The following is a 17872-nucleotide window of genomic DNA, read 5'->3' as shown; positions in this document are numbered from 1 at the left end:
TTATCTCAGCAATAAAAGAGGTTGGTGGTGCAGTTTTGAGTTTCAATTAATGGGTACATACCTTGATTTTTTCTGAAAGACCTAATGTGAAAGCAAACACAGTACTTTTTTTTTTGATCCGCCAAACACAGTACTTTGACGGAAAGAGTTCACTAATTAAGACCTAATGTGGGATTATACATCGCATGATGTTTAATGACACCGAAATTTTTTTAAACCAAATACCGGATATGAGGTCACCTTAGATATTAATTGAACTCGACACTCATATCCGGTCAAACGAATGGACAATAATGTAGATTTTTCTTTTATGTTGTGTGAGACATACTTATGGTACACCTATTTTAAATTCCTAGTATTTTTTGTCGCTTTTCTCTTATTCCAAAATACTAAAGCTACACACAATGTATTATTCAAATTTTTCTTAAAATTAGCAACCCTGAAATTCCATCGGGTGTCAACTAGGTATTAGAAATAAGCCAATTACTAGTAAACCCATACAAAAAAAAATGGGTTCATTTTTTTGAAGAATTGTGTTTTTTTTTTTTTGGCCATTCGTTAAACATAATCTATTCTATCCTAGGGACTTAGAGAGGAGATGAATGCTTACAGGAATCGAACTCTACCCAAGTGCGTGAGAGTATAAGGGAGGCACCAACTGCACTCCACTCCACTTGCGAATTGTGTACTTATGAGATACATTTACATACGTGCAGTAATGGTAACTACTTTAAGAAATTAAATGTACCATATATATCACATATTTTTTACTCTTTAGATAGATTACTGTTTATTTTATTTACTCATAAAAATATTAAGGGGCCTCAACGTTTTTTGTCAAGAGACGGTCTTATTTACGGAGTAGCGGTAAACAGTCTGTTTACAGTACCAACCAATCTTAGCCTTCTATTGGCGCAATTAATGGTTGACATTCGGCTGACCAAAAAAAAAAAAATGGTTGACATTCGTTTTCAATTATGATCGGTCACAATTAACTCTTTTCCGAAAAAGTTTCATTAACATCTTGACTGTTCAAAATATTTTTGGACGGTCACCATTGAGAATTATAAACACTTGTTTACAGAACCTCCGTAAAGAAGATTTTCCATTATTGTCAAATCTAAGCAATCACTTTAACAGCTACACCCATAGAAGGATGCTGGATGGTCACAAATGAGCAATATGTGGGAGGAAATATTGACGGATTTTGAAAGCTTTCAAGGACCTATTTATTATCGGGGACACAAGTTAGGTTGGGTTTCGTACAATAATGCTATTTGTTGTATATCGCTTTCATATTTTTTCCTTCACAAAATTCCAAGAGAACTGGTATGTCTACCCACGTTAAGGTGTGTCCGGTGTCAATAGAATACTATCCATCTTTGATCTCTGTAAATCAAAGTCTTCGAACTAGTTTTCACTCTGAGCTTGTATTTGCGGATTAGCTTACCTCTATACATAATTATGTATAGCACAATTCGTATTTATTGAGGCTCGAATCTAATTTATTTTTGCATTAATAGCAAAATAATAATACTACTATTTATTTTTGATCGGCAATAATTTTACTAGTTCCGCAAAATGAGAACTTAAAAGTAATTCATATTTGTTGAAAAAAGTTGAAATTTTTTGGTCGATGAATTCGTCTAATTTATTAAGAGAAGTTTGAATTTTTCTTGACACAAATTAGTATTCTTTTAAGTTCTCTTTGTGCGGACAGGTTAATATTTTTGACGGAAAAAGAATGTATTCTTGATCGGTTAGGAAGAGACAAGATTGTAAAGTAGCAGATGCATAATTTGTATTTAGTGGGGCTCGATTAAATGTATTAGTATTGACTATAGGGATTAAACTGTATCATAATTATACATCGTACTCATTTCATTTTATGGCCAAAAAATGGTTGTAAATTAAAATTTTAGGTGTCTTTTCGACATATATATAGCAAATTTGGGGAGGTTTTTTTTTTTTTTTTTTTGGCTGACCAAGATCATCCCATATATTATAGATAAGAAAAAAACACAGTACAAAAAACAGACACTACCAGCCCGCAAATATAGCAACAACAAACAAACAAAACAAAACAAAAGCCGCTTGAAACCAAGACATCGGAGTCATACCCGTCAATCACACTCATGAAGGGGGGGGGGGTTGGAGTGGCCAGGTATAGACACAGAGCAATCTCTTGGATGACCCACCGCACCAACTTGAGTTCGTTCCCGCCGCAGACTGAAGGGTGCCTATAAGCCCTATAAATAGGCTGTTTGTATGGTCATTTGGTGGATTAGAAGATTCCAGTTTGGATAGCTCTTACTCCATACACCCTCTTCCTAGAATGAAAACTGATATTCTGTTATTCCACGAAATAGAGTATCAGTCCTTGGTTCTTTTACATTTACTTAGCGGATATTCTGTCCGTCTTCGTTTGTCCAAATGCAAACAAAAAGAACCAAGAGTTCGGATTCGATTTATATATCTTAAAGGCGGATTTGCTATAAGCCGGTGCACACCTTCTGGTGAGGGCAAATACTGTTTTTAGGAAAGCGTTCTTCTAACGCGACTTGAAAGGTTATTTTGTTTTCCAGATTTTGAAGAGACGATTCCATCACTTTCGTCATTTTGAAGACTAGATTTTCAACAATCTAAAGACAGTATTTCCAAAAATAAAAGTGGATTGATTATGGTATGGGTCCTTAAGACGAAGACGGATAGATGTAATTAGCGACTTCAAAGAAAATGATTATCTAATCAAATTATGGTGATCTGGTTTTCAGTAATTAAGTTGTTCTCACCATATTTGTAGCCGTGAGGGAATGGGATAGTTCACTGCTAGTTCTCTTTCATGATTCCCCGGCCAGGTGTGACATCATTATGGAATGATTCCATTCTGTTTCGATTCTATTCTATCTGTGTTTAGGTATAACAGACTTTATGTGCATGGCATTGGAAGTAGAAAAGTTTGATCGTTGGTGTTGAATAATTGCAACTATTCGCACGTAACTGTTAGTCATCGTTAAGCAACGGATCAATGCAACTTTTTACTTTGGTGGGTGTCATTTCGGAACAAGGGTGTCTTTTGTCAGTTTTTATTATTCACTTTTTGTAGAGCATCTTTCTTTCAAGTGGGATTTGTTGACACTTGACTTTATGGAACAATCATGTTTATAAATATTTCTTTTATGAGCATGGAAATAAGATTTTATTCATGGATAGTTTCGAATGGATTTTTATAGCCAAGGTTTATGTGGCCTGTGATACTTGACATGGTAATTGTGTCATGGTGGGGTTTCTGTAACATGAAAATGTGTTATGTGGCTCTCAATGAGCAATGTTTGACGGCCTTGATCAAGAACCAGATCCGTGTTGGGGTAAGTACAAGGTTACAGTACTGTTTGGACACGTGGTTGGTGGTTAACCGAATCGGTGGCTATTCAAAATTATCTCGAATGTTTTGCTTTACGCAAATGCTAGATATGTAGTTTTCATATCTTTGATTTGAATGACATTTCCAATTTGAACATACAATCATAAGTTCGTAAGTTTATATGCATGTTCTTTGCATAAGGTAATCACAATGGTGGGTATTTTGAATTCATTACTTGAATGGGTTTGTTTTTATGGAAACAAAAACAGACGGTTTGGCTCTTCTTTGGCCTTTACCAAGATACACTTTGATATATACATGTAATAGTATATATGTGGAGGTTAAGGATTTTACCTGTGGGTGTAACCCAAAAGATGTGACTTTTGGATTTAAACTATATGGCGTGACCATTGGAGAATAAACAAAGGGATGTGGTGTTTGGATTAAAATGAAGGGTCATGATTATTCCAAGAAATAAATGAAACTGAAACGAAGTTCGTTTCATTGGAAGTAATATTGTTAGTGTGACCTTTAGGTCATGTGTTTCTCCCATGTATATTGGAGAGCAAACAAAGATGTGGAATGACGAATTTCTACTATCTTGATTGTATAGTTGTCCAGTCAACTATGGTCCACAAGTTAATTAGTTCTAAATAAGTTTATTTAGAGGAATTGATTTATATGCTTGTAATTGGTATCCATTAATTAGTAATAATGGATACAAAGGCGCTTGATACAATTTAAGCATGGAAATCATGGATAAATAGTAAATCTATTTTGTCGGGGTTTTCTATCTTGAATTAAAGTGGGATTTTTATAATGAGATTAGGTGACATGGTATTTTGTCACAGATAAATTTCTCAATAAATCACTTAAGAGAGAGTTGATAGTTATGACTGTGGTGGTAGTCCGGATAAGTGAAACGCGTCATAAACTATAGTAATATAGCTATGAAAAATATTGCTTTCACAACAATGGTTTTATTTATTCTTGCAAGAGATTTGGTGTGAAAGACATCAAAGGAGATGAGACTTTTGCCCACTTAATTTCATCTCTCTTGGTGAAAACTCAACTCAACTGGTTGATGCTTCCAATCTCTTGAGTTCAATGAGAAACTACACCATATGTCATGATTGTAAGCACTCAAAATGTTATTTTATTCATCACAAGGTAGAGTGCTTGGTACTTGTAATGTGTAAACAAAGGATGATGAGCTACTTAGCTCTTAATAGATTTTAGGTGTTGTTGTTACAGGGGTACTGGTAAGAATCTACTAATGTCAGTGTGGAAGTGGTGCCATTTTCTATAGGTCAAGAGGGCTAGACCTTAAAGCGCTCATGAAATCAAGATAAAGACCCAAGGCCAGTTCACGGATCAACCGATTGAGATATCTGCATTACTTGGAGGATTATGTGTGAGACATGTCCAGTTGGTCACTAGAGGACAACCAGTTCAAAAGATACGTCTACTATGCTGCCCTGGTTAGCTTTGTCATGGTTCATTAAGTGGATGGTTAAAATCGTGAGACACTATTCATGTATGCACAAGCCTTTTGAGAGAACCAAGAACTCTTATTCTATATTTCGAAAATGGTGGGGGATTGTTGGAGTTTTTCAAAATAAAATTGGATTTTAGTTTAGAATTTTTGAAACGGTATCGAGTGAGATTTTTGTGAAAGGTTGCTATACCTTTTCGTATGGGTTGAGACTTTATGTAAATGGTTGTAACACCCATTAAATTGGGTTTGTGTTCATTTGGGAAAAATGTTATTATTAAGAAGGGATGTGAATCATGGGGTGCTTCCAAGAGAAATGACCCTTCCTAAAATGTTTAAAGGGAGCCTACTAATAGGCATGTTCTTTCCATTAATTGTCTTCAATAGACATGATCATTTCTTATGGTTGTTTACTAGAGACACAACCTTTCACACAAGGGTGCTTATAAGTCTATAAATAGGCCATTTGTAAAGTCATTCGATGGACCGGAAAAATTCCATACTGAATTGCTTCCTCTCTCTACACATTCTCTTCCTAGAATGGCAAACTGATATTCTATTATTCCACAGAAATAGAATATCAGTCATTGGTTCTTTTACATTTGCTAAGTGAATATTCTGTCTGTCTTCGTTTGTGCAAACACAGACAGAAAGAACCTAGAGTTCGGATTCGATTTATCTTGAAGGCGGATTTGCTGTAACCCGGTGCACACCTTCTGGTGGAGGCAAATACTATCTTTAAGAAAGCATTCTCCTAACGCGACTCGAATGGTTTCTTTCGTTTCCAAATTTTGAAGAGACGACGACCCCATCACTTTCATCATTTTGAAGACCGGATTTCCAACACTTCATCCCAACGCAGTTGCTTATGCAAGGTGCCGCCACCGCTGTTGCTAGAGAACCCAAGGTTTTCGTCGCTTAGGGTGATTGGATATGAAAACCAAACACCCCAGATTTGAGTTCGACACCGTCTAAAAATGATGGGGTGAGTAGGAGAAATTCCCTCCTGGGGGACGAGAGTTTCAATCACCACACAATCATTTCATTTTTTTAAGATAATTTGTGTTTTAAAATCATATTGTATGATATTTGATCATCGTGATTTTTTCTTGTGGTTAATCTCAACGATATCTATAAAATGAACGATTTTCGATTTAGATTGTAGAAAATCCAGCTCCTCATTATAATACTTCGACCTATATATAAAAGATGCCACAAGTGTGAAGCTTATTTAAGATTCCCATACGGGGGACCCTACTGTGATAGGAATTTTAGGATTCTCATTGTTAAGGAAACAGAGAAATCAAGGCTTCAGTCGTAGGCCAAGGCCGAAACTTATGAATTTGCTCTTCTTTCTAAGAAAAAAAAGTTAAAAAACATCAATTTTTTAGACTCAATTTTATACATGATTTTGTTCTTATTTTAACTAAACTCTGATAAATTAATCCGCAAATACAAGCTCTGTGTGAAAGCTAGTTCGAAGACTTTGATTTATAGATATCATAGATTGATAAGTGTTGTACACACCATGACATGCAGACATACCAGTTCTCTGGGGATTTTGTGAGGAGAAAAGAAGTGAAAGCGATATACAATAGGAGTATTTTATTACACGAAACCCAACCTCAACTATTTCAATGGATGTAACTGTGAAAGTGATTGCTGAGGTTTCACAATTTTACATTAGGACTTTCAGAAAAATCAAGGTACGCAACTACGCATTGATACTCAACTGCACCACCAACCTCTTTCATTGCTTAAAAAATACTCCATCTCCAGGAATACTCGAAACCAAGTATCTCTATCCGTCATTCCAAGCAACTAATAAAATATCTGAGCCAAGAAAGAGACATCACATAGGACTATTATTTTTCCTCAGTTCACAAGTTTGTTTATACATATTGGATTTAGTCCTGATATCACAAACTTCATTCGAAACAAACACAATGGAGCCTTCTCATCTCTTTTCCCGAATTCTTCTTGTGCTTTTGATATCAGGCCTGGAATCTGCAATAGCTTTCAGTAGTACTTCTGGCAATGAGACTGATAGAATTGCTTTACTTGATTTCAAGAATCACATAACTCAAGACCCATTTCGAATCTTGCCCTCTTGGAATGATTCCCTTCATTTCTGCCATTGGATAGGTGTTAAATGCAATCCTACCAATGGAAGAGTCACGATTTTGAATTTGGAATCACAAAATCTCTTTGGCTCCATTCCACCTTCTGTAGGAAACCTCACATTCCTTACTGGAATCAATCTGAAAGACAACAATTTCCAAGGCGAAATTCCTCAAGAAATCGGCCGCCTAATCCGGCTGCAACATCTCAACTTGTCTTACAATTCATTTTCTGGAAAAATCTCAAGTAATATCAGTCAATGCAGAGAGCTCACGATTTTTGATGTGAGGAAAAATAGGCTTGTTGGGCAAATTCCAGAGCAACTCGGCTCACTTTCCAAGTTGGTTTATCTAGCAGTTGACATCAACAATCTATCTGGAATAATCCCAGCTTATATTGGAAACCTTTCGTCACTCTACCATCTTTCGCTCATGCAAAATAGCCTAAAAGGAACCATACCGGAAGAAATTGGTCTTCTATCCGGTTTAGGCTTTTTCCAAGTTTCCCAAAATGGGATTTCGGGTACGGCTTTGTCAATCTACAATATTTCCTCTTTGTACTTCTTTAATGTTGTTCAAAACAATTTTCAAGGGAAACTCCCACCAGATGTAGGCCATACGCTTCCTAATCTTGAAATATTTGCTGGGGGATTAAACAATTTCACAGGACCAATATCGGTTTCCTTATCAAATGCTTCGGGCCTTATGTTGGTTGATTTTGCTCAAAATAGTCTTACCGGGACACTGCCAAGAAGTTTAGGAACCTTGCAAGGTATGAATCATTTCAACTTTGATGATAATAAACTTGGAAGTGGTAAAATTGGTGGCCTAAATTTTCTGGAATATATGGCTAATTGGACAAGTTTGGAGGTTTTGGGATTGGGAAGAAATCAGTTTGGTGGGAAATTGCCCAACTCCATTGCCAACCTTTCAACCACTCTCCAAAGACTTTCTCTGGGTTCTAATATGTTATATGGAAGCGTTCCTAATGGGGTTGGAAACCTCGTGAATTTGACCAGTTTGGGGTTGGAAGGGAACTACTTGAATGGTAGTATTCCCGATGGGGTTGAAACGCTTCGGCATCTAGTCGTATTAAATTTGAATGTCAACAGATTTTCGGGGCTAATTCCATCTTCCCTCGGTAATTTGACATCGTTAACGAGGCTCTTTATGGAGGAGAATAGGCTAGAAGGAAGTATTCCTCCTAGCCTTGGAAGTTGCAGTAAACTGCAGGTAATGAACCTTAGTAGCAACAAACTGAGTGGCCCCATACCGAAAGAAATCATTGGTCTCTCTTCGCTTTCGATATCTCTGGTCTTGTCCAATAATTCTTTCACAGGTTCTTTGCCATTTGAAGTGGGTAACTTGTTTAACGTCATGGAGCTTGATCTTTCCAATAACAAATTGTCGGGTGAAATCCCTAGCAGTCTCAGCCGTTGTATAAGTTTGGAGCGCCTGAATTTGGGTTGTAATTTCCTACAAGGAACAATTCCCGAATCACTGAAAGCTTTAAGAGGTTTAGGAGAGTTAGATTTTTCACGCAATAATTTGTCCGGACATATCCCAGAGTTTCTTGGGAAGCTTTTGTTGCTCAAGAAACTCGATCTTTCTTTCAACAGTTTGGAGGGCCAAGTTCCAATTGAAGGGATTTTTGGAAATTTCAGCGCAATTTCTATAGTCGGGAATAATAAGATATGTGGAGGCATTTCAGACTTGCATTTGCCTTTATGTTCTCAAGTTGACAAGAAATCATCAAGAAAATTTCTTGCCCCCAGTGTAGTTATACCTGTAACTACTTGTGTTATTTTGGGCATACTTCTGTGCTCTTTGGCTGCTTGTTATGTGATTAGAAAATCAAACAAGAAATCTTTAGCTGCATTCTCCACACAGGATTGGCAGCGGGGAATTTCTTACATGGAACTTGCCATGTCAACCAATGGGTTTTCTGAGGAAAATTTGATTGGTACAGGTAGTTTTGGTTCTGTATACAAAGGAATTCTTTTCGGTGATGGTGCAGTTGTATCTGTTAAAGTACTAAATCTTGAAAAGCAAGGTGCGTCCAAGAGTTTCATGGATGAATGCAATGCTTTGAGGAATATACGACATCGTAATCTCCTTAAGATCATAACCACGTGTTCGAGTGTTGATCAACATGGTAATGACTTCAAAGCTCTAGTACTCGAGTTCATGTGCAACGGAAGCCTAGAACAGTGGCTCCATCCGGGACCTAATGAGGAAAATGAAGCTAATAAAAGTCTAAAATTTATCCAAAGATTGAACATAGCTGTTGACGTTGCTTCTGCATTGGAATATCTCCATCATCATTGCGAGATACCAATCGTGCACTGTGACCTAAAGCCCAGCAATGTCTTATTGGATTATGATATGACAGCCCATGTCGGCGACTTTGGATTGGCAAGGTTTCTTATTCAAGCAGCGAATGATCTTTCGAATGAGCAAAACTTATCTGTGGGGCTAAAGGGTTCTATTGGATACATTGCTCCAGGTATCTTGTTTATTCAATCTTGCTGCCACTGACTACTACTTACTGATAACCCATTGCATAATTCTGGTTGTACTACCCTTGTAATCATTTTTCTATTTTCATCCTTTCAGAAAATGGTATGGGGGCCCAAGTGTCCACACTAGGAGATGTTTACAGCTACGGGATTCTCTTGTTGGAGATGTTTACTGGAAAGAGACCAACTGATGACATCTTCAACGATGGACTCAGTATTTGCGACTTTGTTTCAATGGGTTTGCTTGAACGTGTCAGGGAAATAGTAGACCGATCATTACTCTTGGAAGAGGAGGAGGAGGAGGGTGATCATGGTAACAAAGACGGGATAATGGAAGAAAGAGCTATAATCAATGATGGAGATCCCCAGAGCAGTAATGCTAGAAGCGGAATGGTTTTGGACTGCACGGTTTCAGTGCTGAGACTTGGACTTTCATGTTCTGATTCACTACCTAGTGAACGGATTCCAATGAACATTGTCGCGAACAAAATGCATGCCATCAGAGACTCGTTTATTAGATTTCAGAAGAGGAATAGGAAATGATATCCGTATGTTGGTTTTCTTCCCAAGTGTTTGCTTTTTTAGCATTTATTTGTCCGTACTAGTCGTGTTTAACTACCTTACCTGTATGAAAATCCAAACCAGAGGGTTGCCCTTGTAAATGTTGCACGTTTGAAGCATGTATTAATATAGAGAATAAATGCATCTTACTTTTCTTTGTGTACTGTATTTGGCATTCTTATGAAGTCAATTGTTAGAGTTCCAAGGATGGCAATGGTGGCCCTGAATCATAGGCACAAATAAATTATCATGCATAGATACAGGCACCGGGAAAGAATGCTTCGGATGTGTGATCAATGATGACGATTAAACTCTTGTACAGATTGTTTGCGAGGAAGTTATGGAGGGCGGATAGCATATCCCTCGAATTAGTCATTGCCCCCACCATCATCCCTCGAATTAGTCATTGCCCCCACCATCATCCGGTGTTTTCCACTGCATGAGGAGGGGTTACTCATCCGCCCGGATGGTATATCCGAATTAGTTAGTGGAGACACAAGTGAGGTTGGGTTTCGTACAATAATACTACTCCTATTGTATATTGCTTTCATATCTTTTCCTTCACAAAATTCCAAGACCACCCGTCAAGGTGCGCCTGGTGCCAATACAACACTATCCATCTATGATCTCTATGAATCAAAGTCTTCGAACTAGTTTTCACTCTAAGCTTGTATTTGCGGATTAGCCTACCTCTATACATAATTATGTATAGCGCAATTCGTATTTATTGAGGCTTGAATCTAATTTATTTTTACATTAATAGCAAAATAATAATACTATTTATTTTTGATCGGCAATAATAATACTATTTTATTAGTTCCTCAAAATGAGAACTTAAAAGTAATTCATATTTGTTGAAAAAAGTTGAAATTTTTTGGCCGATGAATTCGTCTAATTTATTGAGAGAAGTTTGAATTTTTCTCGACACAAATGGAGTATTCTTTTAAGTTCTCTTTGTACGGACAGGTTAATCTTTTTGACGGAGAAAGAATGTATTCTTGATGGGTTTAGGAAGAGACAAGTTTGTAAAGTAGCAAATGCATAATCTGTATTTAGCGGGGCTCGATTAAAGGTATTAGTATTGACTACAGAGATTATACTGTATCATAATTATACATCGTACTCATTTCATTTTATGGCCAAAAAATGGTTGTAAATTAAAATTTTAGGTGTCTTTTGAATTTGGGGAGTTTTTTTTTTGTTGGCCGAGCATGATCATCCCATATATTATATATAAGAAAGAACATAGTACAAAAAACGGACACTACCGGTCCGGAAATATAGCAACAACAAACAAACAAAACAAAACAAAAGCCGTCTGGAACCAAGACACCGGAGTCATAGCCGTCAATCACACTCATGAAAGGGGGGTTGGAGTGGCCAAATCTAGAGTGGCCAGGTATGGACACAGAGCAATCTCCTTGGATGACCTGCCACACCAACTTGAGTTTGTTCCCGCCGCAGACTGAAGGGCTTGGGGAGTTTTTTCAAACACAAGGAACTTGGAAGCGATTCTATATAATTTTCTAAATTAAGCTGTAAAATAAGTATAATTAGTAGGGATATTTTGATGTGTGCAGGGCCGGGCACCCCTGCACCCCTTGTGCACACACCTAGCAGTCGTGATTGTGGATTAAACGAGTTTGATTTGATTGGTTGGTTTTCTTGCCGTTGAATTCGCAGTCTACACCTGGAGATATGATGCTGAACTCGATTATACTAATTTTTTTTTTTTTTGTAAATGTCATCTTCATTGGTTTCATGCTTCGAAAAGATAACGTTTTGTTGATGAATGGTGTGGTTTCAGATAAGGCATGAAATTTGTACCCTAAATGTCGCTGAGTTCTCTTTGGGCCTAATTGCAACAAATGTTGAACCACTCATTCTTTGTAACATTTTAGCAGCTGGAAAGTAAAATGAGATGACAAGAAATCAACATCCATGTCCCTTTCAATCTTGAACTCTTTCCCATCAAGTTGAGCTTCTTTTCAAAATTGGAACCCACATGCTTGTGGAGTTGTTTCAGAAAATCAAACTACCCTCTTTAAATTCTCAAAATTGCCACCAATCTCTTTCATTGCTTAAGAAATACTGTACGTATCTATAGGAAGACTTAAACAACCCCATAATAAATTATCTGGGCTCAGACTTGAACAAATATCTCTTACACATTGACAAAAAGTGATTCCATAGTCCACAAGTTTGTTTATACATATTGCATTTAGTGATCCTTACATCAGGACTTCATTATAAACAAACACAATGAAGCCTTCTTATCTCTTTCCCAGAATTCTTCTTGTGCTTTTGATATCAGGCCTGGAATCTGCAATAGCTTCCGGTAGTACTTCTGGCAATGAGACTGATAGAATTGCTTTACTTGATTTCAAGAAACACATAACTCAAGACCCATTTCAAATCATGCCCTCTTGGAATGATTCCCTTCAGTTCTGCAATTGGGTAGGTGTTGAATGCAATCCCACCAATGGAAGAGTAATAGTTTTTAACTTGGAATCACAGAATCTGTCTGGCTCCATTCCACCTTCTATAGGAAATCTCACTTTCCTCACTGGATTCAATCTGAAACACAACAATTTCCAAGGTCAAATTCCTCAAGAAATCGGCCGCTTAATCCGGCTGCAACATCTCAATTTGTCTTATAATTCGTTCTCTGGGAAAATCCCAAGTAATATCAGTCAATGTAGAGAGCTCACGATTTTTCGTGTGACGAAAAATCAGCTTGTTGGGCAAATTCCAGAGCAACTCGGCTCACTTTCCAAGTTGGTTTATCTAGTAGCTGAGAGCAACAATCTATCTGGAGTAATCCCAGCTTCCATCGGAAACCTTTCGTCTCTCTACATTCTTTCGCTCATGCAAAATAGCCTACAAGGAACCATACCGGAACAAATTGGACTTCTACCCGCTTTAGGCTTTTTTCAAGTTTCCCTAAATGGGATTTCAGGTACGGTTCCTTTGTCAATCTACAATATTTCCTCCTTGTACTTCTTTAATGTTGTTCAGAACAAGTTACAAGGTAAACTCCCATCAGATGTAGGACTTACCCTTCCTAATCTTGAAATATTTGCTGGGGGCTTAAACAATTTCACAGGACCAATACCGGTTTCCTTATCAAATGCTTCCGGCCTTAGGTTGGTTGATTTTGCTCAAAATAGTCTTACTGGGACATTGCCAAGAAGTTTAGGAATCTTGCAAGGTATGAATCATTTCAACTTTGATGATAATAAACTTGGAGGTGGTAAAATTGGTGGCCTAAATTTTCTGGAATATTTGGCTAATTGGACGAGTTTAGAGGTTTTGGGATTGGGAAGAAATCAGTTTGGTGGGAAATTGCCCAACTCCATTGCCAACCTTTCAACCACTCTCCAAAGACTTACTCTGGGTTCTAATATGTTATATGGGGGCATTCCTAATGGGGTAGGAAACCTCGTGAATTTGACCCTTTTGGGGTTGGAAGGGAACTACTTGAATGGTAGTATTCCTGAGGGTGTTGGAGCGCTTCGACAACTAGCCGGATTATATTTGAATGTCAACAGATTTTCTGGGCTGATTCCATCCTCTCTTGGTAACTTGACATCGTTAACGAGGCTCTTTATGGAGGAGAATAGGCTAGAAGGAAGTATTCCTCTAAGCCTTGGAAGTTGCAGTAAACTGCAGGTAATGAACCTTAGTAGTAACAACCTCAGTGGCACCATACCAAAAGAAATCATTGGTCTCTCTTCGCTTTCGATATCTCTGGTCTTGTCTAATAATTCTTTGACTGGTTCATTGCCATTTGAAGTGGGTAACTTGATAAATCTCATGGAACTTGATGTTTCAGGGAACAAATTGTCTGGTGAAATTCCTAATACTATTAGCAGCTGTCTTAGTTTGGAGCGCCTGCTTTTGGAGGGTAATTTCCTACAAGGAAAAATTCCTGAATCTTTGCAAGCTTTAAGAGGTTTACAAGACGTAGATTTTTCGCACAATAACTTGTCCGGACAAATTCCGGAATTTCTCGGGAAGCTTTTGCTTCTTAAGAAACTCGATCTCTCATTCAATAATTTTGACGGCCAAGTGCCACTTGAAGGGATTTTTAGTAATGTCACTGCAATTTCAATCCTTGGGAATAATAATCTGTGTGGAGGTGTTTCAGACTTGCATTTGCCTTTATGTTCTCGAGTAGACACAAAATCATCAAGAAAATTTCTTCGCCCCAAAGTAGTTATCCCTGTTACTGTTGCAATCGTTTTGACCTTGTTTTTGTGCTCTTTGGCTGCTTGTTATGTGATTAAAAAATCAACCAAGATGGCTTCAAATGCAAACTCGACAAACGTTTGGCAATGGGGAATTTCTTACTCAGAGCTTTTTAAGTCAACTAACGGATTTTCCGAGGGCAATTTGATCAGTTCAGAAAGTTTTGGTTCTGTATACAAAGGAATTCTTTCCAGTGATGGTGCAATTGTAGCTGTCAAAGTACTGAACCTTCAAAAAAAAAAGGTGCTTCCAAGAGTTTTGTGGATGAATGCAATGCTTTGGAGAGTATACGGCATCGAAATCTCCTTAAGATTGTAACCATATGTTCAAGCGTTGATCAGCAAGGCAATGAATTCAAAGCGCTAGTACTCGAGTTCATGTCCAATGGAAGCCTAGAGCAATGGTTGCATCCAGGACACAGTGAGCAAACCAAAATTAAGAGTTTGAACTTTATTCAGAGACTGAACATCGCCATAGACGTTGCTTGTGCATTGGAATATCTCCATCATCATTGTGACATACCGATTGTGCATTGTGACCTAAAGCCAAGCAACATCCTTTTGGATGATGATATGACAGCCCATGTCGGTGACTTTGGATTAGCAAGTTTTCTTATGGAAGCATCAAATCATCTTTCCAAGAACCAAGACTTATCTGTGGTGCTGAAGGGTTCCATTGGGTACATTGCTCCAGGTATTATGTTTGTTCCATTTGGTTAGGATTAGTTACTGATAACCCAATTGCATAATTGCAGTGTAGTTATTGTACCTTCTTGACAAATTCTTTTACTTCTTCAAACTTTCAGAAAGTGGTATGGGGGGTCGAGTAACCACACTAGGAGATGTTTACAGTTATGGGATTCTCTTATTGGAGATGTTTACAGGAAAGAGACCAACAAATGATAAATTCAAAGACGGGCTAAGCATTCACAGCTTTGTTGCAACGACTTTGCCTGAAGGCGTGATGGGAATAGTAGACCGATCGCTGCTCTGGGAAGAAGAAGGATACAAGGTTTATGTTGAGAACGAAGAAGTGAAAAATGAAGAGAGAGCTATCATCAGTGATCATGATTCACAGAACAGTATATCTACAAGTGAAACTGTAATGGATTGCATGGTTTCAGTGCTGAAAATTGGACTTTCGTGTTCTGCTTCACTACCGAGGGCACGAATGCCAATGAACATCGTCGTGAACAAAATGTACGCAATCAGAGATTCATATCAAAGATCTAAGAAGAGGAATGAGAGAACAACACCATAGGCTACATGGTTTTTTATAGCTTCTGTCTCCATAGTAATTGTACTATTGTCGTTAAATGAACTGAAGTGGATAAATATCTTGCAATGTATATAACAGAGAATGACGATTCTCATGTCTAGGAATTAGCATATTTTTTTCTGTTGCCTACTCTTTAAGTTCTGGAGGTTTCAACTTGCTGAATAAAAAAGAACAAAAAACTTGGTTGCTGGGGTTCTTTTCGATCAGTTGGGAACTACAGACTAATACCGTCCAAGAACTTTGAAATGAGGAACAGAACACTCAGAACAAGTACCACAGTTCAGGCTAGAGGCTACAGCCTACATCATCATTAAACATAAAAGTGTTTGTTTCTACTAATACCACGTATAATCAGGCCAATCGAAGCTCTAGCTGCCTACAAGCTTGCCTGAAGTCGGGGCTAAAACCGTTGTGAATTCAAGTATGATGTATATTGTTGGGTTTTGTGAAGTCCTGTCTTGAGTTGATTTATCATTCCCTTGATTATGTCGAAGTCGAACTAGAAAGAAGTATTACGGTATGGTAGTGATGTCTATTTTAGATGTAAACTTATGCTTTAGTCGTTCTCTTTTTTCATTCCATTCATAATCTAATTGATGCAGGCCGAAACCTACGAGGTTGGGATAGTCCCGGGAAGCCACTCAATCGGGGGCAACTGAAGTCACTCGACGTTGCTAATCGCAGAAGACACTCATGTGACCAAGTCACACACTTGAATATTGGAGGAATCACTCACTCTCAAGCAAGAAATATTTGCACAATATTTTCATAAACTCCAAAAAGTGCCAGCAAATTTTATTCACAAAGATATATAGAGAGATTACAATAGATGACTCTATGACTACCCTCATGACACTTAATGTTTTAAGACTTTCCAAAGCAAACTATATACTTCCAAGGCTGACAACACAAAATAACGAGACATAGAAGTCAAAAGGTCTTCAAAGACTAACACGAAAAAAATAAATCTAAATAGACTTTTCATCTCCCGATTATGCTCTTGGTTCACTAATCACGTGTGAGCTATGCATATACTTCACCACATAGACAACTGTGTAAAAATCTCTGCCACTTATTTGTGTTCTTGCTTCGTTTATTCTTTGGGCGATTTTGTATATATGATCGCATCTGCAACGACTCGATAGGTAAAAAAACTGTTAATATATAAGTACTAATCGTGATGTCTAAGGACGGAACCAGGATTTTACCCTAGCATTGACAAAATGTATACTAAAAAAATTTAGTGGTGGCGAGACTATATAAGTTGGGTATAAATTTTTTTTTACATATAATAATTGCATTTTTTAAAATTCTTGTCGTGATGGTCGCCGCTACTAGACCCCCTATGATGTCTCTTTCTTGAGAAAATGATGAAAAGAGATCGGCAAATGAGGGGGAGGGGGGGAGTTTGATTTTTTTTTTTTGCCTATATGCATGATACCCTATAATTGTCCATTTTATTTGGATTCTTTTGTTTTTTACTTTTTCAATTCTTTTTATAGAGGCCAATAAGAAATTTAAAGAACTAATCGTAGACCTAACAAAAGGGCACAAAAAGTTAAGTAGGTTGCCTTGGTAAATATCTTCAAAATAGATAAATAGAAACTAAAAAAGTTAGCTGCAGATGGACATTGAGGAGAAATTTTTCAATGCCGGGTGGGCATGGGGCACGTGGTGCCGTGCACCATCTCGGCCGTCCAATGAAGTTTTGGACGGCCCAAATTTGTTTAGCTGTTTTAAAGTGTGAAATGACTAAAATACCCCTCGGCAGCCGAACAGATCTAGACCGTCCAAAACTTCATTGGACGGCCGAGATGGAGCACGGGCACCACGTGGCCCGTGCCCACCCGGCACTGAAAAATTTCCTCTAGTCTCTAAATCTTTCTCTCTCCAATTATAAAATTCATTATAAAACCAAAATTTCCAAATCCCCCATAAAAAGGAGGGGAAAACAATGCAGTCATGGGAAAATATTGTTATGTATTTTAAAGTAAATATATAACGTCTAAATTACTCCACGACAAAGTCCCGATGTTTGAAAATGATAAAGCGCACCTTTTGCTATAGTTTTTGGAAAGACAATATTACCCCTCTGTGTAATTGACTAATTGTGTTCTGAAAATTATGTAAAAGTAACTTTTTATGTTTCTTGTCTAATCCCATATGCTCTGCTAGTTTTGATCAACAAGCATGCTACGGACACAGATTTCCGTCCATATATCTTTGTCTAGAATTATTCGATGCACGCAGACTCCATATTTACCGAGTGAGACTCAGGGACTGT

The 17872-nt window shown here is 37.6% G+C and overlaps 1 protein-coding gene and 1 pseudogene across 2 annotated transcripts; both read left to right on the top strand.

Annotated features, from left to right (window-relative positions):
* Positions 1-6681: 6681 nt before the first annotated feature.
* On the top strand, positions 6682-10205 carry LOC131325590 (putative receptor-like protein kinase At3g47110). 2 transcript variants are annotated; one of them, XM_058357920.1, is made up of 3 exons: positions 6682-7502; positions 7647-9485; positions 9596-10205. In XM_058357920.1, exons 1-3 carry the CDS (start codon positions 6806-6808, stop codon positions 10039-10041), a joined length of 2982 nt encoding a protein of 993 aa, XP_058213903.1. In that variant the 5' UTR covers positions 6682-6805; the 3' UTR covers positions 10042-10205. The 2 variants fall into 2 exon arrangements, with proteins under 2 accessions (XP_058213903.1, XP_058213902.1); XM_058357919.1 differs by having other exon boundaries at positions 6682-9485.
* A 2017-nt stretch (positions 10206-12222) lies between these two features.
* LOC131325591 (putative receptor-like protein kinase At3g47110) lies at positions 12223-15720 on the top strand (annotated as a pseudogene).
* Positions 15721-17872: the final 2152 nt, after the last annotated feature.

The sequence above is a fragment of the Rhododendron vialii genome, chromosome 5a (assembly GCF_030253575.1).
Source record: "Rhododendron vialii isolate Sample 1 chromosome 5a, ASM3025357v1".
NCBI lineage: Eukaryota > Viridiplantae > Streptophyta > Magnoliopsida > Ericales > Ericaceae > Rhododendron > Rhododendron vialii.
The sequence above is the reverse complement of the archived record's forward strand: the minus strand, read 5'-3'. Positions and strand labels throughout refer to the sequence as shown.